This window comes from Colias philodice, chromosome 19 (genome assembly GCF_061535455.1).
Source record: "Colias philodice isolate Cphi_HAF_F1 chromosome 19, ilColPhil1 Martin Lab GWU primary, whole genome shotgun sequence".
NCBI lineage: Eukaryota > Metazoa > Arthropoda > Insecta > Lepidoptera > Pieridae > Colias > Colias philodice.
Window position 1 is genome coordinate 10,141,819 of NC_143104.1, and position 18,098 is coordinate 10,159,916.

Sequence of the window (18,098 nt, forward strand, 5' to 3'; positions counted from 1 at the left end):
TTATCGAGTTACTTACAATAAATGTAATTTAGATCGATATTTTTTCGTATAAATTTTAATGTATCAAACAAAAATTCAAATTATACGGTATAACATGAATTTTTGTTTGATACATTAAAATTAAATAAAAACAATGCTTCTAGTCTTCTCGATTCCAATGGATTGATTTTGCCAGATGTCCAGTTAAATGTAAATTATTGGCAGGTAAAATGTAAATTATTAATAATTATACATTATACGAGGAAATAAATAAAACTCTAGTATCAATATTAAAACATTTATTAAATTGGTTTGATTACATAATATATTCTTATAAAGACAATAAATCTTAAATTAAGCACATGAAACATTTCATCAGTGTTACATGGTGTTACATAGCTTTTTATTTAAATGCATAAAAAATCGCCTTGTATAGTTACTATAGAAAATATGGTTCAGTCTATTAACTATTTGCATAGTTTAATTTAATGTAGTGTATAAAACCAAGTACCAACGATCGATTTTTTTAAGGCAAAGTGGTGATTCTGTATAACAGTACGATTCAAACTTAGCTCGGAACATCGAACGATCTGATGCGCAGAAAACAATTTTAGATATAACCGGGACGTTAAAGTTCGGATACCTGCGCGCTTGTGCATTCGCAGCTAACTTCCGAACCGCCATTAAGTTTTAATCGAACTGTACTTACTTTTTTTTACTAGGCACAGCGTATAAGACTCGGGACTTTGTGAATGTAAACATGTGTTCACCAATGTAGAAGATTAAAATTTAATATAAAATCTTTTTTTATAATAATACCTACATTTTATAAATTTTATCATAAAAAATAGTACAAAAGCTGCTCAAATTATATCAAACTACTTGCATCGTAAATCTTATCTAAAAGCATTTGTGCTCCATCTTAATTCTAAACGAGTAAATATTCTTATCAAAACTAACAATAATATAAACTTACAATTAACAAACAGACTTATGTATATAAAAAATAAGAATTGTATAAGTATTATGGCAGTTACGGGTCATTTTTTATGTAATAATCATTATCATCACCCTGTAATAACATTATGTATTTTCAAATTCATATAAAGTCATATATACCTGCATATTTATAAATTTACTAGCGGTCCGCCCCGGCTTCGCCCGTGGTACATGTTTACGTTTTCTCTACATAAGAACCATCCTCGTACTTCAAGGAATATAATAAAAAAAGAATTATCGAAATCGGTTCAGCCGTTCTCGAGTTATGCGCTTACCAACACATTTTGCGATTCATTTTTATATATACGATAATCGAGATAAACTTGTGAAAGGATTCTTAAATGCTAGTTTATGTATTCGAAGCTTACTCAGTGTACCATTGTCGGTATTCTAAGCTCAATGGAGGTTATAGGTTTGCATACGCTGAGTACGTAAAAAATACTTATAAAATTCCAGATGCATTTTTTTTCAAATAGATGAATTATTCTTAAAACTATTTGTGTACACCCCTAACAAGCAACCCCCCCAACTTTGGCACCCGCACGTGAGCTATCGGTTTATTGTTTTCATAGACAAAATGCTCACATTAGCGAAGCGTTATATGCCGGCTGCGCGGAGCTAGAGAAGAAAACATGAATTTTAAGGAAAAATTTAGCAAAAAAATTTTGGCGTCATTTTGTTATTTAAGTATTTTTTACGTGATCAGTGTATAACTAAACTACAAGTCCCTTCGCGCTTGGTATACTTACCGATAGTGGGACACCCTGTAACAATGTGAAAAAATATTTTATGTTTTAACTTTTAGCAATAATAAAGTATGTACCATTTCAGTATTTTTTGAAGTGAAACTTCTTTAGGCGCGCTGAGAGTAATTTTCGAGGTCGCGTCATGGACACGCCATGACACGCCATGGAGTAAGGCAACGATTTTGGTATCTTTGAAAAAGAAGTTTCACTTCTGACACGCATGCTTGGCACACATGCTCTTTTTTACATCAAAGCGACTAGTTCAATTTATTAGAGGCACTGAAAAACATTTCGTCATTTACACAGGCACACATTTATCACATAGATTTATTTCATATAGTTTTATGGTAAACTCTAAATAATATTTTTTTAACCGACTTCAAAAAAAGGGAGGTTATCAATTCGGCCGGTATATATATTTAACAAGTATCAGAGATTTATTCAATTTAAAATTCTACATATTACAAATAAATTCGAACGAAATTTTGTAAAATCTTATGAAAATATAACAAATTTGAAATATATTGTACGTTAAAAATTGTTGTAAGTAATAATTATTGACCGAAAAAAGAATAGTTTTCATATTTGAAGTAAATAAATTTAAACTTAAAATACAAAGATCTACATGAAATTTATGAATATCAAATTATGTAAACTGAAAACAAAAAAATAACAAGAAAAAGAAGCTCTCAGCTTTACGTTATCACATTACAATTACTTAAATATAAAAAAATACGATATTGAAAAAAAACTGTTATAATAAAAATACTATTACACATTATTGGACGTTTAAGACATATTTTTTTTATTGACACTATGTGTCCGTGATGTTTATATATAAATTTATATAATAATAAAAATAGGATACAGTAACTTTTTAGTAGGCAACATTAAAGATTGATTGAACATTGAATTCTAGGTACAGTAATTTCAAAACTTCAGCACCATTTTAAAAGTTAACAAAAACACCACTTTCTAGACCATAAATCAGATAATTTGTAAAAATTAACTTTTCAAGAAATATAACCGAAAATAATCTTGAAGCACCTAACATCTACGTATACTACTAAAACATGAATAAAACACTTATTATTCGACCAAGCCAACTAGACGCTCGGGTGGAATGCGGCCTCCCCGCCCGCTTACCGCCTCAGGTACCGCGTTCGCCTTAGTACGGTTCGCAGCATCGACGCATTCGTACGTTTCGCATCGCTAGTTATTTCTGTACTTTTTATTATTAATCGTTAAAGCTTGTTGTTGACTGTTAAGTTTTTCGTTGTTATTTGTTTAAGTTTTTACTGTGTTGTTATTCATAGACAGCCCTCGAAATGGGGAAAAATAAGACTATTCATAGCGGAGAGCGAACAGTGATATTATTAATATTTTTATTTTGCTATCTGTACCCGAGACATGGGCGGGTGACGTCACAGTTGAAAAGGGTCTAGTTGGCTTGGTCACGTAGTATATTCGACGATCTTATAAATATTAATAACTAAATATAAGTGGAGGTAATGTGTTCTAAACATCATTGCTTTAATTAATATAATTTTTTTATGTACTAAATAAAGACTCATTATTGTTCTGTAAATAATAAAAAAATCACATAGTTCTAAATAATTTTACAAATAAAAAAAATCATATAAAAGTGTTGCTTGTTACAAAAATATAGCATTTCAATGAATAATTTTCACTTTATTTATCAGGAGTGTCGGGCGGAGCGCTGGCTGTAGCATATGGATTCATGTTCGACATTGGCTAAAAAGAAAAAGATAATAAATATTTGAAAATATATATGAATTCTTATAGACTATAATTATCAAAATGTGTTTTACCTAAAAAGAGTTTTTTTTTTTTTTTTTTTTTATTTAAAAAAAAATTTAGCATATCTATGAGTCTTTTACACCGAGCTCTACTATTATTGAAAAATGCTTTTTAAAAGATTTTACTTATTATTAAATTGAGCAGTAATATTTCAAACTAGCTGCAGTCCGCGGTTTCACCCGCGTGGCTCCGCTTCCGTTGTTCTTAGCGTGATGATATATAGCCTTTAGCCTTCCTCGATAAATGGGCTATCCAACACCAAAATAATTTTTCAAATCGGACCAGTAGTTCTTGAGATTAGCGCGTTCAAACAAACAAACAAACAAACTCTTCAGCTTTATAATATTAAGTATAGATAATTTTTTAAGTGTAACTTACCGAGGTAGGATTAGGAGCATTGTCCGAAGTTCTAACAGGCATTCCAGGTACAGCAAAACCAAATGTTCCCGTCTTAAGTCCTGTTCCCTGACTAGGATACGGGCTGCTTTGAGGATGGGGAGGATTTTGAGGATGGGGAGGATTTTGAGGATAGGGCGTGCTATTTTGTGAAATAGGATACGGTACAGTTTGCGGAGTATATGGCGCATTATTAGAGTTTGTAGGATAAGGAGAAGATGTAGGATATGGTGGGTTATTTCCTGGAATCGGGGATGTTACTGGATAGGGCGGGTTATTTCCTGGAATAGGAGATGGAACTGGGTAGGGTGGGTTGTGTCCAGGTATTGGGGATGGAACTGGGTAGGGCGGGTTATTTCCCGGGATAGGGGATGGTGCAGGATAAGGTGATTTATTTCCTGGTATAGGCGAAGGTGCCGGGTATGGAGGATTTGGTCCAGTAGGGTACGGACTTGCCCCAGGATGGGGAGGATTCTGAGGATAGGGTGAAATAGCATTAGGATATGGTGAATTTGCTAGATTCTGCATACTTCCAGTATACGGTGGATTTCTATTAGGGTAAGGAGATGCGTTCAAAGGCTCGTTAATAAGAGGGGTGGTCACTTGCGGCATTTGATCTTGCAGCGGGTTCGGAATATTGTCCTGATAGCCGACTAGCGCTATGTTTCCGATGACAAGGCGTTTCGAGCCTTCTGTGTCGCTATGGCAACCACTTGGACTTACTACAACCTGGAAATATCGTTAATATTATAGAGTAGTTAATAATTATTATTGAATGCTTTATACAGGGTGTCCCAAAAAGTAGTGATGAACGGAAGCTGGGAGGTAGAGGACCTAAAGGGCTATCCGAATCACCCCCATGTATGTTATGCGATTTTTCGTATTTTCGGAGTTATGACGTTTTTTTCAATTTTTCACCTATCGCCGAGTACGGTGATATTTTCACTCATGGTGACGTCAATTATTGCGGAAGGTGCTTGATTTTTTTTGTGTGCTAAGCTGAAAGATAGGCCAATTCAGTATGGTAACATTTACTATCGTTAGATCTTTGAATGGAACAAGATAAAAAGTAAAACAACTAAAACCCAACTACGACAAAAAACGACGCTGAAAAAGTATAAAACAAAAGTTAAATTGATGAACTAATAAAGAAGCTATGAACGAAAAGATGTGAATTATATGCAATCAGCCCATGAATACAGGTAAAGTCACAAGCAAATGCTAGTAATATATATATATTCAAAATGTGCAAGTAAAAAGCTTTCAAATGATACCAAACACGGCATATTTATCTTAACTTTATTTTTTTACTCTGTATGTTTTGTCCGCTAGAGGGCGCCACATTAGATTTTGTGAAACCCCATATAGCCTATAACCAGCGGACAATTAAGACGCTTCTAATGATATGTCATTTGTCGAATTCTGATAAGTAGCTTAGAAGTTACGAGGGAACAGATGAACATACATACATACATACATACATACATACATACATACATACATACATACATAGCCTGTCAAAATCATAACCCTCCTTTTGCTTTGCCGTAGTCGGGTAATAAAAAAAAGAATTAAAATGCCAAGAAAGATAAAATTACCCAGTATGTTCTCCACTTCAAGGGCCCGTAAAAAAATAAAATCACATAAAAAAAGTTTTCCATTTGGCTTTTAAAAACTTGCTCTATCTATCAGGTAGCTACCCTGAAAATTTCATTTTATTATTCAGAAGGCTTCAATCGAAAAATTGAAATCTAAATGAGGTAAGTGCAAAAATTGAATTAACATGATGATTAATAAAAACAAATTAAAACCAATAACAAGGTGTTTAATTACCAGAAATTTTTAAAATGACCCCGCTATTGCTCAGTGCAAGTGCGACATCACCGTAAAAAGTTGTCTTTTAAATGTCTGAATGCCCTTTTATCATTTTTAATGGTTTCTTCTGCTACTATGAATTTCCAGGTTATTTCGTTCAAATTGTGGCAGTCTCTCGTCTTTGTAGTATCCCCACGGAAAAAAATCAATAGGGTTTATGTCCGGGGACCGTCGAGGCCAGGCTAAAGGGCAAAGATACCCTGAAAGATGGATTGGTCGTTGCAGCCTGCGCATGCGCTGGTGACGCCTGCCTTAAAGCCTGGCCTGCACGGTCCCTCGACCTAAACCCCATTGATTTGTTTCAATGGGGATACTAAAAAGACCTCGGCTACTTGAGAGAATGCTACAATTTGGACGAAATAACCCGGAAATTCATAGTAGCAGAAGAAACCATTAAAAATGATAAAAGGGCATTCAGACATTTAAAAGACAACTTTTTACGGTGATGTCGCACTTGCATTGAGCAACAGCGGGGTTATTTTAAAAATTTCTGGTAATTAAACACCTATTTATGGGTTTTAATTTGGTTTTAATGATCATCATGTTAATAAAATTTTTGCACTTACCACATTTAGATTTCAATTTTTCGATTGAAGCCTTCTGAATAATAAAATGAAATTTTTAGGGTAGCTACCTGATAGATAGAGCGAGTTTTTAAAAGCCAAATGGAAAACTTTTTTTATGTGATTTTATTTTTTTATGGGCCCTTGAAGTTGTGAACATACTGGGTAATTTTATCTTTCTTGGCATTTAATTCTTTTTTTATTCCATTCGAAGATCTAACGATAGTAAATGTTACCATACTGAATTGGCCTATCTTTCAGCTTACCACACAAAAAAAATCAAGCATCTAGCGCAATAAGTCACGTCACCATAAATAAAAATCTCATCGTACTCAGCGATAGATGAAAAATTGAAAAAAATGTCATAACTCCGAAAATACGAAAAATCGCATAACATACATGGGGGTGATTCGGATAGCTCTCTAGGTCCTCTACCTCCCAGCTTCCGTTCATCACTACTTTTTGGGACACCCTGTATATATACATTTTTAAAGAATAGAAAAAATCGATCACGAGGCGGGATTCGAAGCCGCGTCTTTAGCCAGACTATTTTTTAAAGATTAAGGAATAGGTTGCTATTGTTTGCTTACAATGCATAAGATCAAAAACTATTTAACTAATATGGAAAATTCTTAAGCTTACAGAATTTTTCAAACTACATTTTTTAGATTTTATCGCCACTCATCTGGCAGTCAAAAATATCTCACCTTAAACACATAATCGATATCGATGAATCTACAACTGTCCATATTGTATATATCGATATCTGGCACGACCATCTCTACGTTCCAATTTCGAGTGGTGTTAGCGGGAACGGGGCCCTTTTTGATTTCCGCTATCACGCTCTTTGTGTGCTTCGTCTCTGGGTTGGTTGTCGCTATGTAGCTGATTTTCTGTAATTATTATTTAAATTAGGACTTTGTTAAGTTTTTGATCGTTTTGAACATTTTTTTGCATGTTTTTTTTCAATTGTTTAAAAAAATCTGAATTTTGATTTGGCACTGCTTGATACCCAAATAATTCTACAAATAGAGAATTTACCTATTTTTGAAGTGAAACTTCTTTTTGTTGGAAAAAAATTTAGTGTAACATTTTTTCGTTACGCGTGACATTTTTCCGTTACGCGCCATCTTTTTTCTTATCCCTACCACGCGTGATTCGACGTATGTCTGTAAAGTTGCATATAGTAAATTATTTTTTTAAAGAAGTTTCACTTCTTACGTGTGTACACTAGTACACGCACACATTTTTTTTCAGTAAGTACATAAGCTATAAGATTATGTATAGACTAAGAACTAATCATATATCACTCTGACCTTCTTAATAATAAGTTTAATGGTATCAATCTCGACCCCCCCGTTGGTACAGGAGACCTCCACGGGCACCACCTGACGCGGACAGTACCCCGACAGCGGGAGCTTCACCAGCGTCTCCGTAGACCCTGAGCCCATGCAGCAGCAGCAATATGTGTCTTCGAAGTTGAACTCCATTGGCTCCTGATTGTGGAGACAATAGCATTTTCTGAACAATTTGACCAATTTCATTTAACATTTGTATGACATTGAACAATGTAAAGAGTTTATTTTTTTAATTTCATCAAATTTTTGGCTAAAGTGATACTTGCATAGAATAGAATTGTAATAATATTCAGGTATATAACTTGTATCAACGGATGGATAAATGTCTCCTGTAACACAGGACATTTCCTAGCATAGGAGACATTGTTCAAATATTGCAATTAATTGTACCTACAGCTACGGTTTATGTTTTACTTATATGTAAGTTATCCCATAATTGCATGTACATGTATATTTTTTTGTTGTCAAATAAAGAATTTATTTATTACTAGCGGTCCGCCCCGGCTTCGCCCGTGGTACATATTTACGTTTTCTCTACATAAAAACCATCCTCGTACTTCAAGGAATATAATAGAAAAGAATTATCGAAATCGGTTCAGCCGTTCACACGTGATGCCATGACAACGCGAAACGGGTGCAGACCCGCCGCCTTTTTATAGCTCCCGCCGCGAAGCGCGTCGAACGCGGCAACTGACACACAAAAATAATCCTTATGGCATGATTCTGTATTCACGCGCGATGACTTATAGCGTATTTCATGTATAACTTTGGTGTTTCTACACCGATTTAAATGATTCTTTTACTATAACCTGCCCAGGAGTATGAAGAATAATTGTGCCAAATTTGGTTAAAATCCGTCGTGTAGTTTTTGTTTCTATAACGAATATACAGACAGACAGACAGACAGACAGACAGACAGACAGACAGACAGACAGACAGACAGACAGACAGACAGACAAAAATTTTACTGATTGCATTTTTGGCATCAGTAGCGATCCCTTATCACCCCTTCATAGTTTTTTTTTAAATATATTTCATGTACAGAATTGGCCTCTCTACAGATTTATTATAAGTATAGATAGATTTATTATTATTTATCCAATAATTAAAATTCTCGTGTGTTTGAAGTTCGTCAGAAACGGCTTGACCGATTGGAAATTTTGGGTGCCTATTGGGTAGATACATAGAAATCTACATAATAATGGGTGGTCTGACAAATGGCCATCATCTTTTTTTCATCTCTCTATGGTACGGGAGCTATTAACGTTTTAAAAAAAGTCATTTTAGTATAGATGGGTTTTTGATATACTGTTTCTCTTGCTATTTCGGTTAGAGTCCGCGCTGTCTGGCTGGCGGTAGTGGTTGCGTTTATTAGTGCGCACAGGAAAATATCCGTAATTTAAAGTCATTTATTAACGCGTAATTTTTAATCTTTTGCCTTTAGATAGATCCATCAGGCATAAATTTGTTATTGCAAGACGTTTTTTTCGTTGTTAAATAGGTGCCATACGCAATTTTTTATTTCAAGATCATTAAAATGTCATCGAAATAAGTGAAATTACATCAACATGATTCCGCTTAAAAGGTAAGTAATAACTTTATTACTTATATTATATTATCCTTTTTTAATACTTATATTGAATAATTAGTAAACTAATATTTTTAATAGATGGTTTCATATTTATTACACTTTTGGGTATTAATATGAATTTGATGATATTTGGTTTTTATCAAGTTTACATTAACGTCCTATTTGAGGTTCGTTGGGAAAAGGAGGCACCATGGTAGATTGTTGCTAAAAAATTGTAAATAGTAAAATGAATATTATACATAGTATATCCTTCACGGGGACTCATGTTGATGGAATTTCACTTATTTCGATGACATTTTAATGATTTTCAAATAAAAAATTGCGTCTGGCACCTATTTAACAACGAAAAAAACGTCTTGCAATAAAAAAATTATGTCTCATGGATCTATCTAAAGGCAAAAGATTAAAAATTACGCGTTAAAAAATGACTTTAAATTAAGGATATTTTCCTGTGCAGATAAGATGCGCACTAATAAACGCAACCACTGCGACCAGCCAGACAGCCCGGACTCTAACCGAAATAGCAAGAGGAACAGTATATCAAAGAACCAACTATACTAAAATGCTCTCTTGTCAACGTTGGTAGCTCCTATACGACTAAGTGCGGTGAGTAAGTGATATGAATAAGGCAGAACAACGTTCGCCGGGACAGGCAGTTTCGAGTTTTTAAACTCTGCATTAAATCACGTATAGTAATAAAAATCGTTATATGGATAAAGCTAATCGATATTGAAATTTATATCCAAACGTATTGACAATATTATATAAATTCTACTTTTTTTTTCGTGTTTTTTATACATAGTAAAATCTATAATTAGTCCTGAGTCATGTACATTCTAACGAACCATTTTCCATTACTTGAACTCGACCTAATAAAAAACTACTCTTATACATCTGTAGATTAACCCAAATTTAGCGCCATAACAAAACGAGACAATCAAAAACCAACTCTCCTACCTTACAATAAGGGTTAGCATTCAAGTCGACTGGCGCGATGACTTTAAGAGTGACTTTTTTCTCTTGATCCAATTTGAATGCTCTGTCGACCACCACCTTTATTTCATAGCGAACATGGCCGGCACTGCCTTCGAAAGAGGACGGGCAGTTTGGTGGTAGAGTGAAGTTGAAGGGTAAGTCATGGTCCCCTGGTGGTAACTCATGATCACCTAGAAATATATTAAATCTATAATACCTATTAGAAAAGTTGTTTGATGGGAGTTATCTCGGGAACTATGGATCTGTACAAGTATGCTTTATAGCCTCTCATCTTCTCTCCTACTTAGAAGAGTTTTAAAAGACGTCACTAATCCAGCGAATATATGCTCTCTAAGCAACAATAATTTACCACATTTATTCTTGTTCATCTAATCCATAGCAAAATACATTATATTTTAGATGCAGTTTCCACCTCGTAAATAGAACAAGCTTGTATGAAAACATAACAATATGACATCAACGATTGCAAAAATTAAAAATATTCTTGCATTTAGTAGCAAGGTCAATATCAATCGTGGCTAAATAAAAACTCTAGGAACATTCCTATATGTTGAACACACATTTTAGTTCGCTGTTTGAAAAGGTTTGCAATGATAGATTCGATTGTTTAATTCTATGATACTTTGTTCCGCAATTTATGGTATGCTTGACCTTAGGTTCCGATAACGGTTTTTTTTAATAGACTTGATTTGAGGAGGTTCTCCATTCTACTGTTTGTTTTTGGGTATGTTAATAATTAGCCTATATAACTCTTCTATTATTTTTTATTTGAAAGTCGGCGCTTCGCAATTAAAATTTGAATCAAACCGTCCGTCGATAGGTTTTGAATTAAATTAAACTAAAGAGAACCTAATTAATTTCATCTTGATCAACACGTTGTCAGTTATTTTTTAATTAGATTAACTAAGTATTTGAAGCTATGACGTGACTAATATTTTTATTGATTCTGAATGCTTCATTCCACTTTGAATAGAAAAGGACACATGTTATATAGTTGCAGAAAAAGAGACACATGACAGAGCCAAGATATGAATTCTATCCCTAAAATTAATATGCCTATGACAATAGTACAGGTACATATGTATTTGATTTCCCATGGAACATATTTGTCTCGCTTTTTCACATGTGTTTGAACTAAATCATTATCTTAAATTATATCACTATACATTGCACATGTTGTCGGTAACTAAAGGCGAACTAATGTTGCGTATATTATGGTAGTAGACCTTGAAAACTTAGCTCATTGTTACCATGTTCATACGAGAATAAGTTTTAGTCTTACTTTTGTATGGAATTATCAAGATATTGGAAAAATATGGCATTTAAATCATTTAGTTTTATTTCATCTCACAAATTCATAACATAAACAGATATTGTGTCATCAAAAAGATGTCTAAGAAGAACTGTATCTTTGGTGGCATTATTAACTACCTACAAAGTTTTTACTTTTTTAAGTGAAACTTCTTTAAGCGTGAGAGTAAAATTTCAAGGTCGCATCATGGCAGTACCGTCACGGGTAACCTATTAAAAACTCGAATTTCTATTACCCGAATCTTAAAACCCCGAAAACGGTTGTTAGAACTTTTAAAAGACAGATGTAATGAATGACAAATTTTTAAAATTCCTTTTTTAATTTCCCAGATGAATCAATTTCCAGATGCACCAAAACCAGATTTTTAAAAAGTATTTTTTTGTTTCCCGTATTCTCATAATCCAGATCTCATTATACCAGATTCTCAGAATACTTTTTTTTGTTTACCATCGTACCATTTTCCAAATAAACTATTGCCAAATTTTCATAATCTTTTTATTTGGTTCCCATATAATAGTATAACAGATAAACTATTGCCAGATTTTCATAATCTTTTTATTTGATTTCCATACAATCGTGATTATACCTTTACTATCGACTGAAAATAAACATTGTCAGTAAGTAAATTTATTGTTTTACTTGTCCATTACAGACCGGTTTTAGTGTCAAAGTCGACTCAGTAGGTTAGGTTTGAACTACGACCCCCACGCTAGAACTGACTCGCTATTGTTTTACTTGCCCATTACAGAAAGGTTTAAGTGTCAAATTCGACTCAGTAGGTTAGGTTAGGTTTGAACTGTGACCCCCCATGCACGAGCCGAGCGAGCGAAGCGAGCGTGCCGCGGCAGCGGCCGGCGAGTGCCAGAACCGACTCGCTATTGTTTTACTTGCCTATTACAGAAAGGTTTAAGTGTCAAATTCGACTCAGTAGGTTAGGTTAGGTTTGAACTGTGACCCCCCCATGCACGAGCCGAGCGAGCGAAGCGAGCGTGCCGCGGCAGCGGCCGGCGAGTGCCAGAACCGACTCGCTATGGTTTTACTTGCCCATTACAGAAAGGTTTAAGTGTCAAATTCGACTCAGTAGGTTAGGTTAGGTTTGAACTGTGACCCCTCATGCAGAAGGATTTCGTTTCGCTGGATATCGTTTATTTGAATTTCAAAAATCTGGACATTGTTTGTCTGGATATCAATTAACTGTATTTCAAAAATTTGTGTTTTAAAAATCTGGCTTTCGTGCATATGGATTACGGTCATCTGGATTTTGTGCATTTAGATTTCGTATGTCTGGATTTCATTCGTCTGGATTGTAAAACGTCGTACAAATAAAGAAATGGGCAAATGAAATTCGGAGTTGCGATTATATGACAAACAAAACTTCGAAATTTTAAAATTCGGGGTTATGAAAAAATGTCCAAACGTTTTCTGGATTATGATATTCGGAATATTAAAATTCGAGATTAAGATAGGTAACCACCGTCACGTCATGGAAAAAAGCGACGATTTTGGTATCTTTGAAACTTGCCAAAGAAGTTTCATTTCTGACACGTATGCTCGGAACACACGCTCTTTTTTTTAATTTCGTTAATACTCACAAAGACTTACCGTTTTCCCCTCCCACGAGATAGACCTTCCGATTAATATACTCCTCATGGGATTCATGTACTCGCTCATACGTCTCATTTCTGTTGTTTGCGGTCCTACGAGTGTGTCTAGTCGTCCAACGAACTTCGCAGTATCCCTTTATTTTCGCGTAGATACCTGAAGAAGTATGAAATAGTTATTTATGTAAAATATAGTTGCTATAAATCTGTAAAAATTCAACCCTCTATAAATAAATAATAGTAAAAAAAACTGTAAAGGGGAATAATAGTAAAAAAAACTGTATTGAGCCATTTATCTAATAATATGAACTAATGAATTATTTTTTAATGCACATTATACTCAGCTGGATCAATTGCATTAAAAAAATTTAACATGAACTGCAAAATGCATTAAAAAAAGTATCGAAATTCCCTAGTTTTACACAATTTCGGTCTACAAAAAGATGATAAACTTTAAAAGCAGACACAACAATTAACCCAACAAAGTCAAAACTAATGAACATTCAAGGCCAATGGCAATAAAAGCTTGTGATTGGATTTTATGGTATAGTTCAATTATTAAAAATAAATATAGAATACCTACTAACACCAATTAGATAATTCAATAGTATTGGTGATCTTATTTAAATTAAAAATTAATGTTATAAACTTTATTGTATTCATTTACTTATTTCATTTTATAAATACTAGCTTTCGCATTCTCAACGAGAAACCCGCATAGTTCCCATACCCGTGGTATTTCCGGGATAAAACCTATGTGTTAATCCAAGTTACCCTCTATATGTGTGCTTAATTTCATTGTTATTCGGTTCAGAAGTATTTGCGTGAAAGAGTAGCAAACACACACATACACATCCTCACAAACTTTCACATCTATACTAATACATATTATAAAGCTGAAGAGTTTGTTTGTTTGTTTGAACGCGCTTATCTCAGGAACTACTGGTCTGATTTGAAAAATTCTTTCGGTGTTAGATAGCCCATTTATCGAGGAAGGCTATAGGCTATATATCATCACGCTAAGACCAACAGGAGCCGAGCAATGCGGGTAAAACCGCAGGGCACAGCTAGTTTATAATAAATTTTGGTACTGAAGCAAAAATAAAATATTAATATTATTGAAGATATTTGAGTGTATTATTTTTCTTGGAGTTGTGCGATATTACTCTTTTATTATAGTTCTAGGTTACAGCTCCTAAATTGGGTTATAACAGGTATATTACAAGACTTGTTTTGCAAGTAGCAATCAATCAATAAACTTGTTTTAAGGAAAATAGATTTTCCTGTGTGTTTTTCTGTGTGTCTAGCTGAGCTTGGCTAGCGCTGTCTAAAATCTTACATTTAATTGTTTTTACTCTAAATCCCTACTATCCCTACTAATATTATAAATGCGAAAGTAACTCTGTATGTCTGTCTGTCTGTCCCGCTTAAACCTCTCAACCGATGTTGATTAAATTTGGCACTGACAATCTTTAGACCCTGAGAAAGAACATAGAGTACCTTTTATCAAAACACCATGCAGGCGAAGCCGCGGGCGGAAGCTTGTAGTTTTTATACATATATTCACAATATCTTATCATCATCTTCTACATCTTCAAAAGTCTTGTAAGGTTAGATGTAAACATCAATTATAACTCAATAATGACCAAATGGATATTAATGATTTGATTAAAAAGTTTGTTTTTTCTCCACTTGGGCTTGGCTTCGGATATGGATGATAAATATTGAACATTTTAACCATTTTATTTATAAAGACTACTTATAATGGAACAAAGGCTTATTACACATATTTTGTTTTATATATGAGTAGTCTGTATGCTCTAGGGTTGCATAAATATTCATTTGGTTACCAGCTTCAGCACAGCACGGCCCCAGAGAAATGTAGCGAGAATCATGCTTAACAATCCCCTTTTGGGTTTTAACAGAACAATATATTTTATATTCTTATTAATCCTGCGATTCAAAACTACAGTCGCACTAAACAGACCATCTGTAAGGCCTCTTACAAGTAACTTTACAATGGACTTCAGAGATAAAATAACTTAAGAGAAAGGTAAGATAAGTGGCTATTAAAATACATACCAATGAAAAGTGTAATGGGGTAATTTAAATTTATATGATTAGACATAGATATTATTGTATGTAAAATATTTGTATGCTTTTTGAAATCTTTTGAGCTACCTGTTGCTAAGTGGACATCATATTAAACACTCGCAATGCATATATTTTTATTGCACAGAAAGTAGATAAACAATTTACAACTTACCGCGAAATTTCTTCACTTTATCCTGTTTAAAAACCAGTCTTGCATGGATCGTCTGGCCGGGATAATAGGCTCCATTCTCACTGTTCAAAATTATGCTGCCTTCATCAAAACCCATGGCGCATACAAAATTATTATACGAATACTGATTAGACAATAATCACTATACAAATTAAATAATTATGTAAACGATTAGCATATTTTTGCAAAGGTACGCAAGGTCACCCAGACCCTATTGTAGAAATTTGAATAGATTTAAAAAGGATGTTAATTTTTTATATTGCTCCACCCGAGCCAGCAAGTAGGCGTGTACTATAAGGTTTATTTTCGTTTTTGGAAGTGCCCGGCCCGGCCGGAAGACGAATACAATTATGACTTTGACAATCGACATTGACATCTGTGCTGACAATTTTTTATAACTTTATTTTGTAGTCCTGAATACGAAAGCTTCGGTGAATCGGTGAAATCGATTGGATGGCATCACATTAATTTAAAATGGTTTTAAAAATACAGTTATAAAGCGTAACGTAAGTAAGTAAGTCAGTCAGTTATTAATTATGATTTAGAAATGAGTTACTAAATATTAATTCATATTCACCTTTGCTTTCTAATGAAATGTTTAGTTACTTCTTATTTTTCTGATGATCACGTAAGATCAACGTAAGGTAATCAACGAGCCTTGGTATTTTTTCATACATAAAAGATTTTAAAAAGTTGAAGGCACAGGTTGAAGGGTTTCAGATGTGAAAAACTTTGAGGTGAAAAAAGGAAAATGCTTGGCAACACTGCCATAGGCAAACTTTCAGCTTTCAGAGACTTCGTTGCTCAATTTATGGTTAGTCTGTGGCTCGTCGTCGCTATTGGCAGATGACTGTATCGCTTTATTTGCGCGTGTTTGTTCCGCGTTCTTTAAATTTTGTCATGCTTTGGAAAGGGATTTTATCCAATTTATTTTTTTTTAGTTATGAATATTGCACTTTTTCATAACTTTTTTTGTAATAAATATTTTAATATGTTGAATTCTATGTATTTGTAAAATAACATATGAACTTCGACGATCGTGTAATAGAAAACCGTGATTGCAAAATCGGAAGTTAATAAAGCTCGGAAAATAAACTACAAATGAATTTTCTGTATTAAACGTGATTTCAGTTTGAGTGTATCAATTTGGGATCAAAGCTTAAAATGGGATCGCAACAGAAAGATATAGAATTGAGCCCTGTGAGAGTGGAGATGGATCCAAATAAGCAAACGCCGGCGAACCAAAGTGGTCAAGCAAACGATGAAGAAGATATTATTATTGGACGTTTTAGGAAGATAAGCTCGGCGAAATCGATGGCTGCAACAAATGGGAATATCCAGTATCCCACTGATTTGCCTAAGCCGGACGTTGACGTGGAATCCGGGCTACATTTCAGGGCTAAAGAAGAGGGTGATAAATTACTGGATAAACCGAATCATGGAGAGATTATGCGAAAATCGGCTGTGACGAAAAGTAGCTTCCGTGACATTGAGAAACCCTCAAGATTTAAAGATCAACCATCTGCTACTAGATTTCAGGTTAGCTGAGATTTTATATTTTAATTATTTATTACTACTAAGTATATTACTAAGTAGAATATTATGCATAGTGATCATATTATATAAATTAACTCTGCCAAGACGTACCCAGGTAAAATAAAAAAAATACTACTGAAGACTTAGATATATTAAGCTCTGTATATACTCTTAACTCTACCTTTAGTATGTCTCTACCAACATTGGTTTATGAGTAAACATCTATTTTTATTTCTGTGATTTTTATAATATTCAATAATCAGGTTTTTCAGTCTAGTATGAGCCTGAAGTGTATAAGAATCATTAGAAAAGGATACCTCCATTTTGTAGAGTAGCTCGCTATACTGTAACAGCATATAACTAGTTCATAGAATGAAACAATGATGTTGTTATACGGGTACCAATTTAAGATACATGCTAGGAACTGATTCTATTAGAGAGTGTATGATTTTATTCAATTTTTAAATAAAGGTGTGCCACACTTATAAAAATATTTAACGGAACTTTTAGTATGTTAATTTATACATTTCATTTATAGAATTATACCTACTTCATTTTTTAGGGTTCCGTAGCCAAAATGGCAAAAACGGAACCCTTATAGTTTCGTCATGTCCGTCTGTCCGTCTGTCCGTCTGTCCGTCTGTCACAGCCGATTTACTCGGAAACTATAAGTACTACAGTGATGAAATTTGATGGGAATATGTGTTGTATGAACCGCTACAAAAATATGACACTAAATAGTAAAAAAAAGAATTGGGGGTGGGGCCCCCCATACATGTAACTGAGGGATGAAATTTTTTTTTTCGATGTACATACCCGTGTGGGGTATCAATGGAAAGGTCTTTTAAAATGATATAAAGTTTTCTAAAAAACATTTTTCTTAAAGTGAACGGTTTTTGAGATATCAGCTCTCAAAGTCGTAAAAAGTATGTCCCCCCCCCCTCTATTTTTATAACTACGGGGTATAAAATTCTAAAAAAAATAGAGGTGATGCATGCTAATTAACTCTTTCAACGATTTTTGGTTTGATCAAAGTATCTC

At 33.9% G+C, this 18,098-nt stretch overlaps 2 protein-coding genes across 2 annotated transcripts in view; one reads left to right on the forward strand and one right to left on the reverse strand.

Moving 5' to 3' along the window:
- Nucleotides 1-3,192: 3,192 nt before the first annotated feature.
- LOC149480159 (arrestin domain-containing protein 4-like) lies at nt 3,193-15,864 on the reverse strand. The gene is made up of 7 exons (XM_089707218.1): nt 15,504-15,864; nt 13,239-13,394; nt 10,286-10,494; nt 7,696-7,875; nt 7,087-7,272; nt 3,924-4,670; nt 3,193-3,479 (listed from the first exon to the last, which is right to left on the reverse strand). Exons 1-7 carry the CDS (start codon nt 15,616-15,618, stop codon nt 3,417-3,419), a joined length of 1,656 nt encoding a protein of 551 aa, XP_089563344.1. The 5' UTR covers nt 15,619-15,864; the 3' UTR covers nt 3,193-3,416.
- Nucleotides 15,865-16,348: 484 nt separating this feature from the next.
- Nucleotides 16,349-18,098, forward strand: part of Ncc69 (sodium chloride cotransporter 69) — a 52,363-nt gene continuing 50,613 nt past the window's right edge. Inside the window, exon 1 of the mRNA XM_089707172.1 lies at nt 16,349-17,060. Coding sequence (XP_089563298.1) covers nt 16,686-17,060 — 375 coding nt within the window. The 5' untranslated portion in view covers nt 16,349-16,685. The remainder of the gene's footprint in view (nt 17,061-18,098) is intronic.

What these genes read in the sequence shown, in the direction of transcription:
- LOC149480159 (XM_089707218.1), bottom strand. Translation starts at nt 15,618, where the DNA reads ATGGGTTTTGATGAAGGCAGCATAATTTTGAACAGTGAGAATGGAGCC. An exon ending in ATATCGATTATGTGTTTAAG is followed by an intron (nt 4,671 to 7,086) that starts GTGAGATATTTT and finishes CGATATTTCCAG; the next exon opens with GTTGTAGTAAGTCCAAGTGG. An exon ending in ATGCTCCTAATCCTACCTCG is followed by an intron (nt 3,480 to 3,923) that starts GTAAGTTACACT and finishes TTTTCTTTTTAG; the next exon opens with CCAATGTCGAACATGAATCC.